The sequence below is a fragment of the Rhinichthys klamathensis genome, unplaced genomic scaffold, assembly GCF_029890125.1.
Source record: "Rhinichthys klamathensis goyatoka isolate OS25496 unplaced genomic scaffold, OSU_Roscu_1.1 h1tg000006l_1, whole genome shotgun sequence".
NCBI classification, from domain to species: Eukaryota; Metazoa; Chordata; class Actinopteri; order Cypriniformes; family Leuciscidae; genus Rhinichthys; species Rhinichthys klamathensis.
The window spans coordinates 8,910,795-8,934,424 of record NW_026606559.1 but is presented as its reverse complement, the minus strand read 5'-3'; the positions used below and the strand labels follow the sequence as shown (position 1 = coordinate 8,934,424).

At 38.2% G+C, this 23,630-nt stretch overlaps 1 protein-coding gene across 2 annotated transcripts in view; it reads left to right on the top strand.

The window, feature by feature from the left end:
- The first annotated feature begins 322 nt into the window (after positions 1 to 322).
- ibtk (inhibitor of Bruton agammaglobulinemia tyrosine kinase) overlaps positions 323 to 23,630 on the top strand; it is a 55,640-nt gene continuing 32,332 nt past the window's right edge. For both annotated transcript variants that reach the window (XM_056258205.1, XM_056258197.1), the window contains exons 1-11: positions 323 to 482; positions 5,028 to 5,830; positions 7,656 to 7,752; positions 8,653 to 8,777; positions 13,139 to 13,249; positions 13,330 to 13,500; positions 15,550 to 15,667; positions 15,935 to 16,115; positions 16,419 to 16,542; positions 22,975 to 23,152; positions 23,228 to 23,378. In XM_056258205.1, coding sequence (XP_056114180.1) covers positions 5,507 to 5,830; positions 7,656 to 7,752; positions 8,653 to 8,777; positions 13,139 to 13,249; positions 13,330 to 13,500; positions 15,550 to 15,667; positions 15,935 to 16,115; positions 16,419 to 16,542; positions 22,975 to 23,152; positions 23,228 to 23,378 — 1,580 coding nt within the window. In that variant the 5' untranslated portion in view covers positions 323 to 482; positions 5,028 to 5,506. The remainder of the gene's footprint in view (positions 483 to 5,027; positions 5,831 to 7,655; positions 7,753 to 8,652; positions 8,778 to 13,138; positions 13,250 to 13,329; positions 13,501 to 15,549; positions 15,668 to 15,934; positions 16,116 to 16,418; positions 16,543 to 22,974; positions 23,153 to 23,227; positions 23,379 to 23,630) is intronic.

The window sequence follows — 23,630 nt, the reverse complement described above, 5'->3', positions numbered from 1 at the left end:
TTTTAAAAAAAACATACCAATTATCTGGTTGACGTGATAGTCATGTGACTCGTGTGGAAGGTAAGCCCCGCCCACAGCGCCTACGCAAGAGAGGGGACTCCCTTGCCAACTTGCTATTCCGTCTAACAAGCCATGAATGCATATCATAAATGACTTGAGTGGCTCCATTAAAATTTGTGTCACAAGGGCAAGACTGGTTATATACTGCTAAGTCTTTTACATGTCGAACTGTCCTATCACAAATAACAATACAAGGCTGCAAGGTGAATTGTCCAATGAAATGTAAGGATACATGTCTAATGGGCCAATCAGAATTCGTTTTACTCTTGTGTGCCTCCGCCTCTAGATCTTACTTAATCGACTAGTATCTTCTGCTGCAACATATTCACCGCAAAACACCAATCTTTCCTTTAAAGATGTTTCTCTGGATCTGTCGCATAGGGAAAAACACTAACATGGCCTTTTCTTTCATCTAGCGACAGGTGAGTGAGAGATATCAGCGCGTTGTCTTTTAATCTGACAGTCTTTACATAGTTCAGCCCAATATGGTTCATAAAAATTATGATGATGTGTCAGTGACTCAGAAAAGAGACTTCGTCACACATCTCATATGTCCTGTTATTGATATTCACGAACTGTCCGTGCTGTAATGAGTTAATTCTTTTCACCACATATTAAAGCTGGATGAGTGTGTAGGTTGATTGTCCCTGACTGACATTACATGAGAGGTTTACAGTCTGCAAATGTAAACAAACGCTTTCAACAGACTTATTTTCTCAAATATGTGATTTTAATAGTTTATAGTATTGGATTTTGGATTTAGGGTCTCAAAGTTATTAAATATGCAGAAAGTGATGCAAGACTGAAGCCATATTTAGCTGATGGAGGTATTCGAAAGGTGTCAAACTACTTCTCTGCCAAATGTGGCACTTCATAATGCTGGGCTGTTTCTTCAACTATGTGCACTTTTTAAAATTATTTTCATTAATTAGTTCACAGTTTTAACTTTTTTTTGGTTTGTAATGGTCACATGCAAAGTTATAGAAAGTTATGCAAAGTTATATTTATTTTACTACCTTTCTAATGCCTATTTTGTATAGATTTGATCTTTTTGTTAATATATATAACCAGACCTAATCTTAAATTATGACCAGTAGAATTAATAATAATAAGTTCATTTTATTACTATGATTATCGCAACAGGGTCCACTGTTGAATATTGTTTGTGGACAAACTAGTGAGCTTTTTTTTATTTTTTAATCTACATGGCCAAAAGTGTTCATAATTGAAGAAACACGCACATGTACAATTTTACATAATTAAATCAGATAAATCAATATTTTTTAAATACATTTTCAAAGGGTGTTGTTTAGTCACACTCACAAATAAAGGCACAACAGAAGTGCTTTAGTATGATGTAGGGGTTGCACAGACTTGTCGACTTTAAAGGTGCAGTAAGCAATTTCTGAGAAACTGTTGATATTTGAAATCACCAAAACAAACACACCCCTACCCAACAGGATCACACCCTGTTCTTGATAGCTCCGCCCCCAAATTCACAAGTATGCATCCGAAATCGCAAACTCTCTTGAGTAGGTAGGTACTTATTTTGAATAAATTACTTCACAACCATTAAACAATATGTTATATTTAGAATGAGTGTGTGTAGTATGAATGTAATCTATTACATTCACCATGTCATTATCATGTGACTTATCAGCACCAGTTACTTCGCTTCACTGCCATTCATAAATCCTCTCCCGTGGCCTCATAGGATGGTAAAGTCCATCGTATGCACACTTCAGACTCTCCCTGGAAGAAGTAAGTCATCCGGGTACTTTTTGCCTATTCTTTTATGAGTACTGTGAATTCAGACATGCTACTTTTGTCACATACTGTCTTTCACCTACTATATAGTAGGGAAGTATGTGATTTCGGATGCATCTTATGCAACACAGGCACCTCCCCCCTCTCATAAGTGGACACACACCTTACTGCTAATTGACTACAAGTGTGTTTTCTTACTCCACTTTCAACAGCGTTTCTCAGAATGCTCTTGCTGCTCGTTTAATGCTCTGCCATGATGCTTTAAGCTTGACATTGATTAGTCGCTGATCATGTGATTTTTGACACTAACAACATGGCTGCCTTGCAGAAGACTACTCGCAAAAGACCTTTAGACTGTTCTGACTTAGTGTGCCATATCTTTTCTAACTGATCGGACTTACGGTTTTCATATAAATTACAACCAAAATGCCCCAAAATCCCATAGATTTGCATTGGCTGTCCACAGGATAAGAAATATTTGAAGTCCATTTTTATTTGGGGGCGGAGCTATCAAGAACAGGGTGTGATCCTGTTGGGTAGGGGTGTGTTTGTTTTGGTGATTTCAAATATCAACAGTTTCTCAGAAATTGCTTACTGCACCTTTAAAGTCGACAAGTCTGTGCAACCCCTACATCATACTAAAGCACTTCTGTTGTGCCTTTATTCCCAGTGCGCTTAGACTTACCAGATTACTAAGGGCTCTTTCACACCTACCTTGTTTGGTCCGGACTTTCGGACTTTTCAGTTTGGTCCGAATCAAAGTTACAGGTCTGAAACCTCCCCCGGACCACGGTCCGAACCAAACAGATGAAATTTGGTCCGACGAAAAGAGGTAGTCTCGGTCCGGATCAAACTGAACAAAGGTTTGGTTCGTTTCTAGTGTGAAAGCATTTCTGTATGGTTCGGACTTTCAGACCTTTTACAGGAAGCTCCGGTGGTTCCCAAATAGCCGAAAAAACAGAAGGTGGCAGGAAAAATGAGCCGTGTAGCACATGGGGAGAGGAGGAGACGAGGTTTTTAATTGAAGTATGGTCTGATGACATAATAAGAAGTCAACTTCTCCTCCTTTCCTGCCAGCGACGATAAAATGTTCGCACGACGAGGACGTTCATTTGGCGAATTTGAACAAGCCTTGTGTATAGTTGGTGCTGCAGGTAATTATGCCATAAAAATAACAATATAGTTGCAACGATATGCGACTGTTCATTCATGTTGTCAAAGTTACCCGCCGAATTGACAACACGCTGATGTCAGACGCACGTCCATTTACAAATCAATCAATGTCAAGATGCAGTCCACTCCACATAGATGATGATGACAGGACGCGAGTGTGTCACGTAAAGTTCTTTAGTGCGCTCACATAATTGCAGTGTGAAACCAAACCAAAACTTTCTGAAAGTATAAAATGTATCAAAACGTGAACTTTGGTTCGGACCTTGGTGCGGACTTTCAGGTGTGAAAACGCCCTAAGTGCCCTTTTGGTTACATGGTTCACTTCATTTTTTTTTAACATTTTTCTTTATTTGTGAAAAATAGTGTTATAGGATTACAGAATCAAGAAGATGCCATCTAAAGCATAAGTCTGTTTATTTTACAGATTAGTTTTTTTTTAAATCTTACATTTTTAAAATTATTTATTGATTTATATATATATATAAACATATATATATAAAATATAGCCATATTTATCAGCAATCTGGCACCCTGCTCTTTAAGATATTCGCTTCGGCCATAAAACAAAACAAAACAAAACAATATCAGTCCAACACAAGTTAAAAAGACAAATAAATGCATACTCCGCTCCACAAGTTATGTTTGTTTATACCATCTCAATACTCACATATCGGGGGAATGTATAGATCGCGCAAAACAGAAACATTCAGTAGCGCAGAAACTTACTATTAATGTTGTCCTGTTATTTATCAAAAAATAGCTTAAAAATCGAAAAGTTCTGTCATATTTCTTTTCTTTTTTTAAAGTACATAAAAGCCACAGTTTTACTATTAGTAGAGATACACTGCACAGACAGGTAGGATTAATGGTAACACTTTACTTGAAGGGGTGTGCATAAGACTAACATGACACCTTCATAATCATGACATGACACATGTTATGAATATGAATGAAGTTTTATGCATGTTTGTGACAACTGTCATAAGTGTCATTCGCTCAATTATGACATTTTTAATGCAAATATGACATTGTTTGAGATGTCTTTGTTATGACACCTTGACATAAACCAATACATCATAACCTGTCAGTGTCTTTGTCATGACAACTTGACATTACTAAGACAACACAACCTGTCATAAACATGACATAGCAGATTAACTATCAAACTTAAGAAACCACTTAGCTTTATTGGTTAACATTACATTAAACTGTCATGTGGTTGGTTTTGACATTGGCTGTCATGAAGCCATTATAACTGTTTAATGACAAATTCAATTTGTACCACTGTAGTTGAGGTCAAGAAAAATATTCATGACACAGTTATAATGGCCTTATGACAGCCAATGTCAAAACCAACCAGATGACAGTTTAACTTAATTTAATGTCAAGTTGTCATGACAAAGACACTGACAGGTTATGATGTGTTGGTTTATGTCAAGGTGTCATAACAAAGACATCTTAAACAATGTCATATTTGCATTCAAAATGTCATTATTGAGCGAAAGAGCGAAAGACACTTAATGACAGTTGTCATAAACATGCATAAACCCTACTTCATATTCATAACATATGTCATGTCATGGTTATGAAGGTGTCATGTCAGTCTTATGTACACCCCTTCGGTGCGACTTTATGTGTGTCTCATTTAGGACGAGCAGAAATCTGTAAGAAATATAACGACCCATATACAAAGTAACTGATAAAAATAAGCTGTTATGTAAGAGCAATAGCACTGTGGGCATCGTTCTGTCATATGCCCAAGTTCGTGTCTCAGCTCGAGGTTCATGCTTCTCAAGCCAACATCAAACTTTAGCCTCTAGTTGCAAATTGTGGCAAAGCTCTTGTGTTTTTATTAAAAACGTCATCAGCGATTAGTCAACGTCAACTTGTCTTTAATCACATGCCTATCGACTTCCAAATAATCTGAGGTCGCTCAAACCCCGAGGATGATTGATGTGCAGCTGAATTTGAATTTTGGTGGGATTGTTGTTGTGGATATTAATCTAAAAGACATTCTCTCTTTTCAGGCACCTTTTGCAATTATGGAGGCTTAAATGGTGGAGAGTTTTGGGGGGAAGGAGTCTTTCCCCTCAAAGTTGATGGACTTTTTGGCTGGACAGTACAAAGAACTGAAGGATTTGCCTTTTGTAAAATACGATACACACATTACAGGTTAACTTATTTTTGAGTCAACTGGAATATATTTGTATGGTTTTGTACAGAATGTTTTTTATTTTCTTTGATGCAAATGATTGTTCCAAAGGTTTTGTCGAATGTGTTGCTGAGATGGTGGACTGAGATGAGGTAGATCTTCTCTCTGGGGCCGCTAGGGTGCCGTGGAACCTCAACACACGCACAACTCTAGCGCCCTGAAATTCACAGCAAGGCTAAACATATTCCCTGTTTTTTCATTCTGTTTTCCTTAATTTATTGCTAGAAAGTGTGAGAAATCTGAGCTCAAGCTTGTGGGTGTTTTGGATAACTCTGGTGTTGTAACTCTGCTAAAATGAATCTGGGAAGCCCGGACTGCACACCGAAGTGCCGTTCTGAAAGGCACGCTGATGAAGTGATCGCCGCTTTGACCAGCGGTTCGGAGGGGCGTCTGCGGGGCTTTCTCTCTGTCCACTGTCACAACGCAGCCACCCTGCGGGATGAGTTTGGGCGCACGGCTCTACACCTCGCCGCCTCTCTGGGGAAACGGGACCTGCTTCAGTGGCTCCTGGACCGTAAACATGCCGACCTGCTGGCGAAGGACAAGGAGTCTGGGTGGACCGCATTACACCGCAGCGCCTTCTATGGGCAAATTCACTGCCTGATGACGCTCATCAAGGTGAGAACAGGTTCATTAATATGAGATTTTCATTAAAGGGATAGTTCACCCCAAAATGTAAACTCTGTCAGTAATTACTCGCCCTCATGTTGTTTCAACCCCGTAAGACTTTCGTTCAACTTCGGAACACAAATTAAGATATTTTTGATTAAATCTGAGAGCTGGATCCCTCCTCCATAGGCTTCTTAAGGGATCGAAACTGACCGGCCCAAAAGTTATGAAAGACATCGTTAAAATAGTCAGAGTGACTACAGTGGCAACAAAAATAACGACTTTATTCAACTATTCATTTCCTTCTCCGTAGGCCGTGAGATTTCACGTAGTGAAACTGCGCAAAGCTTCTGTGTTGCACGACACACGTAGGCTCACTATTGGCCGACGCTGGTCATGTGTGTGATGTGTGTGACATACAACACAGAAGCTTTGCGCAGTTTCACTACGTGAAATCTTGAGGCCCACAGAGAAGGAAATAAATAGTTGAATAAAGTCGTTATTTTTGTTTGTTTTTTGCGCACAAAAAGTATTCTCGTCTCTTGATAAACTTAAGGTTGAGCCACTGTAGTCACTCGGACTATTTTAACGATGTCTTTCATAACTTTTGGGCCGGCCAGTTTCGATCCCTTAAGAAGCCTATGGAGGAGTGATCCAGCTCTCAGATTTAATCAAAAATATCTTAATTTGTGTTCCGAAGATGAACGAAAGTCTTACGGGTTGGAACAACATGAGGGAGAGTAATTACTGACAGCATTTTCATTTTGGGGTGAACTAACCCTTTAACCTATGCCAATATTAGAGAAATGGGTGACCAATGGCCAGGATAATGTCAATATACATTTTAAAGGAATTTAATGAAGTTAAAGGGATAGTTCACCCAAAAATGAGAATTCTGTCACCATTTGCTCACCCTCATGTTGTTCCAAACCTGTACGAGTTTCTTTCTTCTGTTCAACACAAAAGAAGATATTTTAAAGAATGTTGGTAATCAAACAGTTGGCGTCACCCATTGACTTCCATGTTTTTTTTTCTTCTATTCCTACAATGGATGTCAATGGGTGACGCCAACTGTTTGATTACCAACATTCTTTAAAATATCTTCTTTTGTGTTGAACAGAAGAAAGAAACTTGGAACAATATGAGGGTGTTAATGATGACAAAATATTCATTTTTGGGTGAACTATACCTTTAAACAATGCAGAAAATTGCTAAATTAAATGGCAGTTGCACACTTCAACTTTTAAAATATGATAACCAAAAATGTACATTTTCATCCAAAGCTGTCAATTCTGGAACTGTCACACAAGTAATATAACACTTCTATAACTATAAAATTTGAGTATCGTGCAAAATTTCATTTATTTCAGTAATTCAACTTAAAAGGTGAAACTAATATATTATATAGACTCATTACATGCAAAGTGAGATATTTCAAGCCTTTATTTGTTCTAATTTTGATGATTATGGCTTACAGCTTATGAAAACTAGAAAATTAGAATATTGTGAAAAGGTTTTCATAAGCTGTAAGCCATAATCAACAAAATTATAACAAATAAAGGCTTGAAATATCTCACTTTGCATGTAATGAATCTAGACTCTATATAATATATTAGTTTCACCTTTTAAGTTGAATTACTGAAATAAATGAACTTTTGCACGATTTTTTCGAGTTTCACCTGTATATTAGTCAATCACAGTTGAAAACTGAAACAGATTTTGAAACCCAGTGGACTGAGAGTCACCGGAACTGCTTTATCTTTTCCTCCCAATACTATTGGTTTATTGGTTTGCATTGTTGTCTTTCATTGGTCTATGTATCTTTGTGTTCCAGCATGGTGGAGGGCTGTCCATCCAGGACAAGGAGGGTCTTTCTGTCCTAGACCTCACCATGAAGGACCGCCCAGCTCATGTTGTGTTCCGAAACACTGGTAATTAAAATGGGCTAATGACCTTGTTAATATGTATGATTGTACCAGAGTTAATGTAGTACTTATAACAATAAAACCTCGAAATTAAAATTCTGTCCTCATTTATTGATCCTCATATTGTTCCAAACTTGCATGATTCTTAGTAAAAATCAAAGTTAGAACTTTTGAGAAATATGAAGCGTTTTAATATTTTTATTAAGTAAAAGCATACAGTAAACAGTGGTTGTCATGCTCCAAAAATGATAACAAAACAGCACAACAGTAGCTGACGCATGGCATCCTGTTATGAGACCTGGCAGAACCAATGGTGTTTGGTTTCATTGATGTCAAAACTGGTGTTTTGCGTCATTCAAACTTGCAGCATAAAAAGTGTAAGTGTGAATGATATTTGACATCATTAGTACTCGTGAGAAAGAAAACAGGAAACAAACAGCAAGAATATTATTAAAAAATGAAATATAGGGAACATTTTCAAATGCTGGTTTGGAATGACATGAGAGATTTAAAATGAGAGAGTTTTCTTTTGGCTTAAACCTTAAATCAATAAACCAAAACTTGTCACACGTCACATTTCCGGGTCCAACACTCTATCAGATCCCAAAAGCAAATGACAAATGGTGCTAATATACACTGTGTGTAATACTACAGAAATAGCATGATCCTAACCTTTATCTCTATACCGAAAACTCAATTGGCCAGGCAGTGATTCATCTCTATATGAATCGTTAAAATATTGGTGTCTGGGATGCCGTGAGCATAAAGATTGTAGTGTACACCATGAGTTTTAAAAGCTTAGCTTAATGTGTGATTTGAAATGGATTGGAGGGTTGGACCTAGAAACAGTATTCAATGCATTAAAACAAGTGGATAACTTGTGTCCTTGTTCTGATCTCATTTCAGACCCTACTGAAGTGTACACTTGGGGAAACAACACAAATTTTAGTCTCGGACATGGAAACCAGGAGAGCAGACACCATCCTGAGATCGTGGACCTGTTCTCAAGGTCTGGGATCTATGTGAAGCAGGTAAATGTCTTTTAGGGTTTTTTTAGGTTATACTTTATTTCGATGGTCCACTAGAGTCCGTAAACATAACGAAAAATAAAATCATACTGTCGACTGTGAACACAGGAAATCTCACAAAATCTCTCACGATCAAACGTGACTTTAGAGTAAACAAACATGGTGGACGACGGGAAAGAAGAAATGGCGATAATAGTGTTTGCACTGGGTTTTACAGAAAGGTTTTGGATTAGTGTTATGGTTCTGTCTCCCACCATCTTGCTTTCTGATTGGGTATCGTTTCATTCCACGTGACAATCTATAGAGTTCGTGCGGGTTTGTCCTCAGGGTTTCTCCTGCACAACAGGATTTCTGATCGTCAAAAATCAACATGTTGGATTACAATTTGATATCGGTGAGGCCCCGGCGTTCTTCCGAGCAGATTCAATCACTCTTAAAGGGATAGTTCACTTTGAAATTAATTTTTGGTATGTTTTAGCTTACCTCAAGAGCATCCAAGATGTAGGTGTCTTTGTTTCCGCAGAAGTTTCAATTTCGATATTTTTAGGTCAAACCGTTCTTGTCTGTCAGTCATATAATGCAGGTCTATGGTCACCACCTCAAAGAGCATGCACAGAGAAGTCCAAATTAAACATGATTTAATGACTCGTAAATGTAAGTACACATTGATGGCCTAAGACACGAAACGAGCAGTTTGTGTGAGAAAACAAACAGTATTTATATCGTTTTTACCTCTTGTAGCCACAGCCACGTCCAAGTGTCGCTTCTGTCTGCGCAAGCGCCGGAAGTGATCTCTCGCGCGTGTACGTCACTCATTGTTTACACAGAGATTTCGGAAGTGTTACCTTTCACTGTGAAGATCTAAACATATTTAGATGTACAGGAAATCGCAATGGAAGACGATTTCGAGATATCAACAGACAACGTTGATTTTTTTTAGTTTTTTTGGAATATATCACTTCGGGCGCTTGCGCAGACCGAAGCGCCCGCGCCCTCAGATCACTTGGACGTGGCTGTGTTTACAAGAGGTAAAAACAATATAAATAATACTGTTCGTTTTCTCACTGTTCGTAATAACAAACATTACCTTTGTTTAGGTAATGTTTTAGCTTACCTCAACAAAGACACCCTTGAGGTAAGCTAAAACATACCAAAAATTAATTTCAAAGTGAACTAACCCTTTAACACACCTCACACCACAGGAGAATCTGTTAAGATAATCTGTAGAACCATCAACATAATAGTTGACATGTAGTTGCAAAGTTTCTTATAATTAGTAGAATGTCTAAAGTGAATCATCTAAATAAAGTGTTACTTTTTTTTTTCATTTACTATTTTCAATTTTTTTTGCTGGTTTTCTTAAAGTTTTCATTAAAGTGTTCATGAAACGGAAGTTGAGATATACTTTTTTTTCCCTACTGCAACAAATATACGAGTGAACCGCTTCTGTGTAGGCTTGAAACTTCTTTTTGTCCATTGGGAATTGATTGGATGGTTGTGGTTTGCTATTGGTGGATCTCATGTGAGTGACAGGTTGCCCCGCCCTCACGCCAGTGAACACATCATCAGAGAAGAGAAGAGATGTCGCTGCAAGAGGGAGAAGTTATTTTGATCAAAGATTTGAGGAGCGTGAATTAAAAAAAAAAATATATATATAATGTGCACTGATATATAATTAATTATAAATACGGCAATAAAAAAAAACCAAGATTTTGATGTCTTGGTGACTTTAGTGATAAAATTTACGATGTGGTCACTCTCAAACTTCTCTTCTTATCTTATTACTTCTATTTAGATACATTTTTGCTGATGAGGCACATAATGCTATGAAATCCTCATCTGCAATGCTATTCCTCAGGGTTTATTTATGCAAACTGGGTCTCAAACTCCCCAGGGTTATGTGTGACAACAGAGGACCTGCTAGTGTTGCCTTGATAACGGGGAACTTCTCAACAGGGAACTCCTTCAAAACAAAGATCTCCAAGAGTCCTTGCAAACCATCTGAGGAGACTTAGACCTCTTTGCTTCTCTGTAAATTGTTCTTGAAAATGCCCTCGAGGATGAACACTATGTTCCTGCCGATGGAGAGAAGCTCTTTGTGTTGGAGCTCGGGCATTTAGCAGATGTGCATGAGCACTTAGGTGATTGTCACCGCTTTGGCGTACTTGACCCTGACAGCTCAACTCATGCCAACATCATGCTTTGAACCACGGTGTATAAGCTTCCCTTTTTTCCGTGGTCATAGCGGGGACTCATTTGCATTTTGGATGGATAACCAACATGTGCTCATATGTGGATGGGAAATGTGATCCAGTAGTGTTGCATGATCCCATTGTCAGCCTTTCAATTTGGTATTTTGGCATTTTTGAAAGGAGAAGAACAAGAAGGTTAAGGGTGCGATCAAAATTAATTTAGTAAGCCAAATCGGTCAACCATTTAGGATGATGGGGAAACTTCCAGAGATGCTTCTAAAGACACTTCAATTTCATTTTTCATTGTTTAGTCGGTTGTGTGTGATTAATTTCTGAAGTGCAGGGCAGTCCTTTAATTTTACAGTGCTCATTGTGATGGCGGATCTTGTTTCCCGACCCTTTCATCAGCTCTCCAATGCCCCCCTAAGCACATTGTGACCTGCCACGCTGTTCTGCAGATGCTTTCAGTTAAATATTAAAATATTCAGTCCGGGATAACAGCAGCAGATTAAATAAGCGCTGTGAATGCGTGCGTACGGCAGCGAGGGAGCCAGTCAGTTCTTTAGGCGCAGAGTTTGGACACTTTACAGAACATCTCTTGCTTCAGTTTTGGCCTTGAGGAGTGTGTTAAATTAATGATGATGTTGACCCTCGAAACCCCTTCCCCGCTGTAGTCGACTCCAAGCCAATCCAGAGCTGGCACACTCTGTAGAGAAAGGGCAGAGCTGTCATGGCTAAAAGTCAAGCCCTTGTGATGAGCAGAACACAGCAGGTTCATAGTTTTCCTATCGCAGTTCTTAATCGACCAATAATCTCACCACTATGAATTTGTATCGTATTTACAGTGGCATCAAAAGTGTTTGGTACACTTGGCTAAAAAGATGTCTAATTGTAATTGCATAAATAGCTCAGAAACGGTTCTGAGAGAAAAAAAAGGCCTTTTTTTTTGCAGTTACACTTGCTTTGATATTTTTGCAGTGACATTTAACCAGCTTGTCTCAACGGTTGTCTAAAACTGAAGCTACCAAATTAGTCAGTGACTTTGCAGAAAGTGTGTTTGTGTGAATGAATTTACCTCCCAAGTAAAATGATTTCTGACTGACTACCTTATCACCATAGCATCTTGTCTAAGGATCTTGAGCAAATGTTTAATGACAACAATACTAATTTCTTGTTAAAATAGAATTATGAGATGAAAGATGAAATCATTAAAAAGGACATTTTATGGGTTTATTTCTTTGTCATTCCACATATACGTAACATTCAGAAGTTTGGGGTCAGTACTTTTTTCCCTCTAGAAATGAATACTTTTATTAAGTAGTGATGCATTAAATTGATCAAAAGGGACTGTAAAAACATTAAAATGTTACACAAGATTTCTATTTCAAACAATGTTCTTTTGAACTTTCTATTCATCAAAGAATCCTGAAATAAAAAGTATATCACGGTGAACATATGAAGTAGTGCTACTGTTTTCAACACTGACAATCATATTAGAATGATTTCTGAAGGATCATGCTGCAAATTCAGCTTTGATCACTGGAATAAATTATATATTTTAAATATATTACAATAGAAAGTAGTTATTTTAAACTAAAAATAGTTATATAGTGAAATTATGATTATTACTGTATTTTTAATGCAGCCCCCCTGAGCATTACAAAAAATCGACCAAGGTAGTAAAATGAAAATGATTGAAGTGAAAGTTATTGGCCAAAACCCAAATGTCTGTACTTACTAGGCCAACAATGCTAATTGTCAAGTTGTTTGTTAATTCAATTCACATTTATTTGTATAGCGCTTTTCACAATACATATTATTTCAAAGCAGCTTTACAGAAAATGCATGTCTACTTTACAATTTAGAGTGATCTGTTATCAGAGGTAACCAAGTTATGTATTTCAGAAATAATAATTAATAATGTATTTAAACAATGTATTCATTTAAGGTAGAAACAATGAGCTCATTGAAGAAATGAATACATTTTTGTTAACAAATTAAATTTCGTAATTTTTCTACACTAACTTTTATCTTTTGCTGAAAATAACATGCTTGTGCTACATAAATGTGGCTTATGAGTTATATCAGTAATAGGACCATGCCTGCCTGTGCAAACATGATCTTGAATGATGATGATGATGGCAACATTGTTGTGTTTCTGTGTCTTTTGAGGTGGTGTTGTGTAAGTTCCACTCGGTCTTCCTGTCCCAGAAGGGTCAGGTGTACACATGTGGACACGGACAGGGCGGACGACTTGGACATGGTGATGAACAGACATATCTGGTAAGCTGTTTTGGTGTGGGGTAACGCATATATTCTGCACATCTGCTGTCTAAGACTTGGTGTCCATGTTCACATCAAAGGTTCCCCGAATGGTGGAGGGTCTTTTGTCCCATCACTGCTCGCAGATTGCAGCGGCCCGAGATCACACTGTCGTTCTGACAGAGGAGGGGTACGTCTACACTTTTGGGCTCAACACCCATCATCAGCTGGGTCTGGCACCTCCTCCTGCTTCCAGCCAAGTTCCCAAACAGGTCGGTCAGCCTGAGGCCAGATTTGCTAAACATACTTAAAGGATAATTCCGGTATTTAACACTTTGAGTCTATTTTCTAGTTTGTTTTGGATGAACTAGAGTGGTGGACTTAGAAATGTTGACGATGGGTTCTGTCTCGACTTTTTGACTATTTTAGACTCGCCTCTGAGCGCTTCAGAGTGGCTGTCTATGGGCATGCACAAACATGACCTTAAAACAACCCTTAACGTTCATTTTCAAAACTGTGCAACTCACCGAGTGGTTAGTGGTGTTTGTTTATGATTTAAAAACAAATATATCGACGCAATGTATGCTTTCAATCCGTGTTATTTGCTATAGTGGAACTATTTTTTCAGATACCTCACAACCGCGTATAAACTTCCGCTCGATATTTGAGTCTGAAGCGTTAGCACACTCCCGACCACTTGATGGCGACAACCACTTTGCCGCAGTTGCTCAGCTCACGCTAGCCTTCTGAGAGACGGAGAACCGAGCGAAAAGACTACAACCAAATGTAAACAGACCCTTTTCCGTTTTCGGTAGCGCAGTAATATCAACGAGCACTGAGTCCTCCAGCAGACATCAATGCGATTTAAAAAAATTGCAAATAAAACACGACAGAAACTGTATTTCGCTACGCTACTTGTTTTGGAACATCAACTACAACACCACTAACCACTCGGTGAGTTGCACAGTTTTGAAAACGAACGTTAAGGGTTGTTTTAAGGACATGTTTGTGCATGCCCATAGACAGCCACTCTGAAGCGCTCAGAGGCGAGTCTAAAAGAGTCAAAAAGTCGAGACAGAACCCATCGTCAACATTTCTAATGGCGCTTTTCCACTGCATAGTGCGGTACGGTTCGGTACGGCACGCTTTGGCGCTTTTCCACTGCATAGTACGGTACGGTTCGGTACGGCACGCTTTGGCGCTTTTCCACTGCATGGTACAGTACGGCTCGGTTCGGTACGGCTCACTTATGGCGCATTTCCACTGCATGGTACAGTACGGCTCGGTTCGGTACGGCTCACTTATGGCGCATTTCCACTGCATGGTACGGTACGGCTCGCTTCGGCTCGCTTTAAATGGTACCTGGTCTGTTGAGGTTCCAAGCGTACCGTACCGGTACTAAAATGTGACGTCAAAACACTGCAGATCACTGATTGGTCAGACAGAATCGTCACTACCAGCGTCATTGTATTTGCGACATGAGACACTAACCCGCTAGATTTAAATAGCCAGCAGTAGACAACAGCCAACGCTGTAGCACCTGTTTTTAAAGTATTTGCTTGAAAAAAGAAGATGAAAACTTCAGAAAAAGAAATGGCTGAATCGTGGTCAGTGGACGAGGTGCAGACGTTCCTCTCGTTGGTTGCCGAGGAGTTGCGCAACTATAACGATCAGTCCCACCCACTGAAGCGGTACTACTGCAGTGGAAAAGCAACCGAGCTAAAGCGAACCGAGCCGTGCCGTACCGAGTCGAGCAGTGGAAAAGCGAAGCGAGCCGAACCGTTCCGCGCCGAGTCGAACCGTACCGAGCTGAACCGAGCCGTACCATGCAGTGGAAAAGCGCCATAAGTCCACCACTCTAGTTCATCCAAAACAAACTAGAAAATAGACTCAAAGTGCTAAATACCGGAATTATCCTTTAAGAATAAAATTCTTCTTAACCGACATTTTCTTCTCATTTTCTTACTTAAGAGAAAAACACAAGATTATTTTGTATTCCCAAAAAAACGTAAGATCGTTCTTATCGTTTATTCCTAACACTGTTCTTAAGACAAAACTTAAGACGAATTAACTTTTTAATTCTTTTTAAATAACTTTTTTATAAAATAAAAAAAACTTTTTAAATAATTATTATTCATGGTGCACTCACTCATTATATAAATTGTACATTTTAAACAAAAAAAGTTACATAGTGTACCTTTAAGAAGATTTTTGTGAATCCGAACCCTTGTCTTATGCATTAAGCACCGTTTCACAAATTTAATAAACTCTAGCTAATTCCATAAATTAAATGTTTGTATGTTATTTTCTATTGACCACAGGTCACATCTAAGTCCCTGAAAGGGAGGTCCGTGATTGGTGTTGCAGCCGGCAGGTTCCACACTGTTCTTTGGACCCGAGATGCGGTTTATACCGTAGGATTAAATGGTGGCCAACTTGGTAAGAGGCTCAAGTACCCAGATATATTTGTCACAGAAAACAATCAGGGCTGCCCTTCTCAAAAGCACTGTGAGCTAAGTTGATCGTAGAGGCCATTGGTGGCAATCTGCTTACGATGCTTTTGGGAAATGCATCCCAGATTGTTTAACTGATCTAAAATCTCTCAGGTGTATAGTAAATCCTCTGCGTGCAATTTCACCAGAGCATCTGCTTCATTTGCCTCTTCCCATATGAAAAGTTGTGGTCCTACCATTGTGATACATTCAGGTTACCTGCTGGAGCCCAACGGAGAGAAGTGCGTGACTGTTCCTCGACAGGTGTCCGCTCTGCACCACAAGGATTTGACCATCACTATGGCGGCAGCGAGCAATGGGGCCACTGTGTGTGTGACCGAAAAGGGAGATGTGTACCTGCTGGCAGATTACCAGTGCAAGAAACTGGCCTCCAAGTAAGTGGAGTTTAGAGACCAGAGTTTGACAATTATGTTGTCTTAGCGATCCAGATTTTGTACAGTTTTTAGAGCTTGAAATGTATTTCAATATTTTAATTGAATTGTATATCAATATATAGTTTGCAACAGGCACTTAACACTAGCTAGGTTTCCATCCACATATTTTTATGCAAATTATGAGGTACTACATAAAAATGATGCAGATGGAAATGGTGCTTTGTTTGGAAATGTTTTATGGAATATTCCAATTCAAAGTTTAGTTGGATGGAAGTCCAACACTGTCCTTGTGTTGTTCTCCAGACAGATGAACCTGAAAAAAGTGCTAGTGAGCGGTGGTAGTTTAGATCATCGAATTGATTCTCAGCTTCTGCATGATGGTGGAGGAGAGAAGCTGGTGATTCTGGCTCTCGATGAAACTGGAAGGGTGAGTGATGTACGACACTCAACTGAACTTCAATATGCACATCAGAGACTCTAACAGGATGAAAATGGTACCCAATAATTAGGTTGGGTTAAAATTGGGTTAAAACTTTGGGTATTGGGTTAAAGCCTAAAAAAAATCTGTTCTGATAATCAGCTGATGTGTTATCATCATACAAAACTTCCTGCCTAAAAATGCTCACGAGGGAGTTGTCACAGTGCCTGTTGTGATATTTGTTGTTTTACTGAAGGAGAGAATCTATCATTCAAGACTCTGATGAAGATGCTGTTTGTATTCTCGGGGGGAACAACAACAATGCTGATGTAAACACACCGTCAGTCTGAAAAAGTCTCACTCTCAATACAGCTACTAAAAGCAACATTTCTAGATTTCTTCTGTAGCTGTAAAAGCTTGTTTCTAGATTTTTTTTTTTTTTACAAAATACTTCTGTTAACTAGAATTTGGCAAATGGAAATTTTTTGACATGCAATCTTTGGAAAAATTGTATCTTATCTGGAAGAAGAATAGAGATGTTCGTGGTCTACTTAACAGTGACAGCTAATGCTCTGTTTCCTAAAATTATCACCTAAAGTGCAAGAACAACAAAGGTCATAAGACCAAGCCTTGTGGCACACCATATTTTGCAATAGGTCAGGCAGATTTTCATTTACACAAATCGGTGGCAACAGTCGGACAGGTTAGACCTAAACCAAGCTAGTGACTGTCCATATTTGCCAACACGATTCCCTAGCCCGTGTAAAATAATTTTTTGATCTATAGTATCAAAATCAGCACTTTGTTCCAAGGTACTAGCATCAGATGACATACGTTAGTAGTTTGTCTCTCTGTCAAGTTCTTTGTAAAATGCTGTGAGCAATACTTGGCTACTAGAATGGTTGTTGAACCACTAAACCATTCCAGCTACTTATTAAGTGTCCAAATGTCCCCCCCCCATATAATGTCTGCTTAACCAAGATGTTCAGTCTTGTGGGCCAATACGTGCCTGATAAAAGACTATCAGGCAGCTGCACCAGGCCAGTTAGTGGAATGGGATCCAAGTTTTTAGTAATGTTTAATTCATTTTACACCACTTTTCTTATCTATATATTTTTATTTAAAAGCAAATCTATAATAAAATCTTAATCTTATGCCACCAGTTGGTTTGCCTAGCATGTACAGTGCTTAGCATTAGTGAACACACCCATGCTAAAGTTGACTAAAAAGATGAATAAAAAATCATCTTTTGGAAATTGATCTTAAGGCCTTAATTTAAAAAAATTGGAAAAATCCAATCTTTAAGGACACCAATATTCTTTGTGAATGAATAATCTATTGTAAATAAATGAATGTTCTTCCTTAAAATACAGGGTGCATAAGTCAGGACACCCCTATGTTAAATTCCCATAGAGGCAGGCAGATTTAGATTTTTAAAGGCCAGTTATTTCATGGATCCAGGATACTATGCATCCTGATAAAGTTCCCTTGGCCTTTGGTATTAAAATAGCCCCAGATCATCACACACCCTTCACCATACCTAGAGACTGGCATGGGGTACTTTCCATAAGATCATCTCTCAATGCAAATCAATACAGCTAATTAGGCTAACTGAAATAAAACCATGCTTTTTTTATTCATCTTTTTAGTCATGGGTGTGTTCACTTATGCTAAGCACTGTATGCCTAATTGTCTGGTTATATGCCAGAGTTTTATGCTTATATATCTTCACAGCTTGTCACTCCATCAGTTTATTTAATGGTGTATCCCTCTAATCATGTGGCTTGTTTCTTTGAGGAGAGATGCATTACTACTTTTCTGAGTAGTCTGACTTAAGATTATGTAGAGCCCTTTGATTTCCGTGATGCTGAAAACATGGACTGAATCGCATACTCCAGTCATAAAAAAAAAAATACTGGAATGTCATGGAATTTGGCAAATTTTGGATGAATAAATAAAAAGTAGGACTTTACACTTAATCAAATTGCGATATGGAGTGGTCCAGGCCAGGGGTTCCCAATTCCAGTCCTTGCTTGTGCCTGCCCGTTCTGCACAGTTTGTAAGCAGAGATTGTCTTATTATTGGGAGATGAGAGGGTCTGTGGCTCTTACCATTGGAAACAGTGTAATGGCTAACTTGTGAGGCGCCTCAGCCTATCATATTCAATCAATTCAATTCAAAGTTATTTGTATAGCGCTTTTCACACTACATATTGTTTCAAAGCAGCTTTACAGAAAGTGCATTTCAGAAATGTACATAGAAAAATACAGTTAGTTAATCATCTATTAATTTAGGGCATAACATATTGCCGGCGTTGAGTCGTCTCTTCACAGGCGTCGAGTCGTCTCTTCACAGGCGTTTAGTCATCTCATCGCAGGTGTTGGGGCATCTGAAGTCTCCGTGAGAGGCTGGATACAAACTGGAACTGACGAACGCTTTTTACCTCGGGACTAGCGTCCCGAGATAACAGCAGAAAAGCAGATGGGAAATAATTAGCATAGCTGCTGTTCATAATATTAATGCATTCGATCTGATTCAACAGTAGTATAAAAGGTGTAAGGAACTCAGCTTTTTGGAAATATTAATAATCAATAATAACTTATTATTAATTATGAATATTTGGGTCAGTTAATTGGATTAACTTGATGTGGCTGAATTAATATTACAATCATTTAATCAGTTCGTCCAACGAACTCTTTTGATTATAAATTTTTTCTAAGAAAAGGGTATCTTCCATGGCCCCAGAAGAATAATTATTTCTTTGCATGTACAGCACTTTGAGCAAGTAGCAAAAACCGTGATCGTAAAAGTGACTTGGTATTGCAAACAAGACAGAACCAAATACATATTATGTACAAGTTTTATTAACTAAATATAGATAGTTATATGAATATAAATAAACTAAACAACATACACACATGAATACATAAATAGGTGAGTGATAGAACGAAACCGAAAACGGAACTATTGAGAAGTTCCATGTAACTATATGAGAAGAACATCAGCATTTCATTTTCAAAGCATCAAATCAAAAGTATACTTGCATGCCTGAGTAGCGTACACTATTATCAAAGTTGTTGAAAACTGAAGTTGTTGATGATTCTGCGAGTGTCAGATGTTGAAGTCTCAATCATTTTCTTCTTTGTTGGATGAAGAAGATATGATGAACTTGCATGGTGGGTTAGAGTCCTTGTTACAAACTCCTGAGATTGTCCTTGGTTCTTTGTGAGAGAGTCTTCTCTCTCCTGCTGGGCCCTGGGCCCCCGTGAAGGGGGAGAGGGTTCCCCAGTATCAGTAGCAGTGTGTTGCGGCCGAATGAGAAAACTAAGAAAGGGAGGTCACATATGGACTGTCTCTAATAAAGGCCTGAGAACGATCCACTCCTAAGGGTTGACTGGACCAATAAGCACGGTGAAATGTCCGAGTGGGAAGGTTGCTTTCAGTTAATTTACGAGTCTTTGTCCCAAGCGTGATTATACCTTCATTAATGCTCAGATAGACACATCCACACTGCATTCTAGAAGTAGGCGATGTACATCAAAATGTGTGTCATTAAATGAGACACCCCTCGCTGCAGCCTGTAGCACGATGACGTGGCTGGATGGTCCAATACGTATTGGATGGAGGTGTGTTTTGCTGACGTCATATACGCATGCGCAGTGTCGATCTCTGGATTATAATTCGCATGCGCTGGTTTTAAGTGACATGTATGCTCAATATTGTACTGATATGATGTTCTAACCTGTGTAGTATAGTACTGCTAAATAGTAATTATTGATAAATAAGTAATTATTTACATAAATGGGATGCTTATCCGAGTTTCACACATAGGCTATGCAAAATAGTTAATTTTACAACATTTTAAATCACATGATTTTAAACCTAAATTTGATAGATTAATAGCATGTCCTCAGCACCGCAAGTTTTTTTTGTTTGTTTTTTAAAGCCATTTTATTTTATTCAGGTCACATTTGTTGTTGAGTGGAAGCAAAAATGAATCAAGTAGCCTAATTGTCTTTGTAATTTTAAAGGTACAATACAATAAAGTCTGTAAACATTTTAAGATACCAGTACACATTCAAGGGAAAATGCAAAAATAATAACAGCATCAAGAAAATAAATCTTGTCAGATGTGAAAAAAAAGTGCTTGATATTTTGCCTGGTAAGAGTTCCTTCTTTAATGGCTATAGCCTACTCATTTTTCCACAGTGATCTGTAGCCTATGGTTCCTCTTAATTTGCTGTTCAGTGTCTGCAATACATATGGTAGGCTATAGAAGCTTGTTTTCGCCACAGAGTGAGAAATAAAAAAGGTAACTTTTTATCTCACTACTCTGACTTTTTATCTCAGAATTGAAGTCGCAATTGCAGGTTATAAAGTCAGAATTGCGTGATATAAAGTCGCAATTGCGTGTTAAGTCAGAATTATGAGATATAAACTCGCAATTGCGAGGCTACTTGAAATTCTGGCTTTATAATAGCCTACGCAAATTGGAGATATAGGCTAAAGTCAGAATTGCATGATATAAAGTCGCAATTGTGTGTTATAAAGTCAGAATTGTGAGAGAACTATTCTGAGGTAAAATTTGACTTTATAACTCGCAATTGCGAGTTTATATCTCACAATTCTAAGAAAATATGTCAGAATTGATAGATATAAAATCTTAATTATGTGTTATAAATTCAGAATTGCGAGAAAAAAGTCAGAATTTCGACTTTATAATACCAATTGGGAGATATAAAGTCAGAATTGCATAAGTCGCAATTGCGTGTTATAGCCTACAGTCAGAATTGTGAGATATTAAACTATTCTCAGGTTAAAAAAATATTTTTCCCTTAGAATTTGACTTTATAATTCGCAATTGCGAGTTTATGTCACAATTATGAGAAAAAATGTCAGAATTGGGAGACGTAAACTCCCAATTATGTAGGCCTATTATAAATTCAGAATTCTGACTTTATAGCACGCAATTCTGACTTTATTTCACGCAATTCTGACTTTATAACATGCAATTGAGACTTTACATCTTGCAAACTGACTTTATTTATCAGAATTGTGAGATATAGTCAGAACTGCGTTAAATAAACTCGCAATTGTGAGGAAAAAGTCGCAATTATATATTTTTAAATGTTTTATTCTGTGGCGGAAAAGAGCTTCCATACTCAAGTGACCATTTATATTTAACTTACTTTATTCTTCTTGGAAGATCAAAGCACGTGCGATCGTTCACCAACTCTCTCTCTCTACACCTACTCTAATTAATTCTTAATGCGCATATGAACGCCATCAGCGTTTATCACAAGTTCTTAAACATTATTTAAGAACCGCTATAAAGCCAAAACAATCTCATTTACCTTAAATTATATGTTTATCTCTGCTTTGAAACAATCTACATTGTTAAAAGCGCTATAAATGAAGTTGACTTGACTAGTGCGCATGCGTCTATTATGTCACCAAAACACACCTCCATCCAATACGTATTGGACCATCCAGCCACGTCATCGTGCTACAGGCTGCAGCGAGGACCTCTTGCATTAAATGAGGATTAATTAGGTAGGAGGCATGATACATGTGAGGTTACATTGACCGTTAGTTGGTTGTATACCCTGGTACATACCATAATATATACATAATAGTACACAAGACAGTAAATCGTTTACACAATGCTATGAAGCATGTTCATTTATAGATCAGTTAGTCTATGATTAATGCAGAAAAGTCTGTTTTAAAGAGGGTTTCTGTCTTCCCATTGTCTCTCTCTTGTGCATGTGGTCAAAGGAATGTGGTCGTAAAAACCTCCTTATCAGCCCTGTAATATGACACTGTTTCAGCCCTGGTGTTTGTTTCATTTGGGATGTTAGTTTTGTAGTTTCATAAACCTTTGGATATAATGAATAATTAGTGGGTTTCTGATGGGTCCAGACCCTACAAAGGTAAGCATTATGTGAATATAATGGCAGTGGCGTTCAGAGTTTTATGACAGTCAGTTACAGTTTACGTTACACACAGTTTCCTGTGGACTAGCTCATTCGTCTTGTGAATAAGTGTCCCGGAAAACCTTTTTGATTTATTAAAATTTTATTAAACCATTAAAACGGGGACAAAAAATGTAATGGTTAAACTTTTACGAAATTGTTGTTAAACCTGTATGTTTTATGATTTCAGTTAATTATATATGCTTTTTGATTACTAAAGTTTTATTTAACCTATAAAATGTGAAATGTGAAAAAAAGGGAGAATCCAGAAAAATGAAAATGGAAAAAAAGGATTTTGAGAAAAAGTAAACCCGATTTCATAAGGCCCTAGATATTTTCTTGAACTCATTTGACTTGAGCCAGTAAGGCACCTTTCAACCACTGTATCAATCACTTTAACCACCAGTTAGCTGGTATTGTATTCATTCTATTAATTTTCACAGTTTATTTTCTGATGCTTTTGCAGGTGTTTTGCTGGCGCTCCACGGGCACGTCAGTGAGGCAGTGTCGCTGGGCTTATGGACGACAGGTCTTCATGTCAGACATCGCCCTGAGTAAGAACAGCATGATGTTTGTTACTCAGGATGGAGAGGGCTTCAGTGGACAGTGGCTGGGACAGTACAAGAAAGCCGTAGACAAAAAAGGTACTGGGACCATCAGTTTAACTAAATGCGTTATAAATAAAATCGAATTTAACTAGATATGCTCTGTTGTGTCAGATACCATGGAGGTGTCCGGCCACTCAGACGGAGGAGTTGTTTATGAACGAATCCGTCTGGAGAAGCTTCATTACGTCCACAGAGCCGTCAGCATCACCATGGATTCGAACGGACGAAACTTCGGAGTATTGCAAGCCGATCCCAAAACCAGGTGCTGATAATTATGACTACGGTCACAGATGTGTATGACTAAAGACATGTTTGGAATTTTTGAGTTTTTTGATGTCACTAAATGGTTCCAGTTCCTTCTGATCATCAAAGTTGTTTATCGTACCAAATTTACAGTTTTTCAAGACAAACAACAACAGAAGTATAAAACATTACACCAGTTTCAGCCATGTTACCAACAGGCCGATACATCTGTGCCTAAACACTGTATGGTTTTATTGGACACACACTTTCA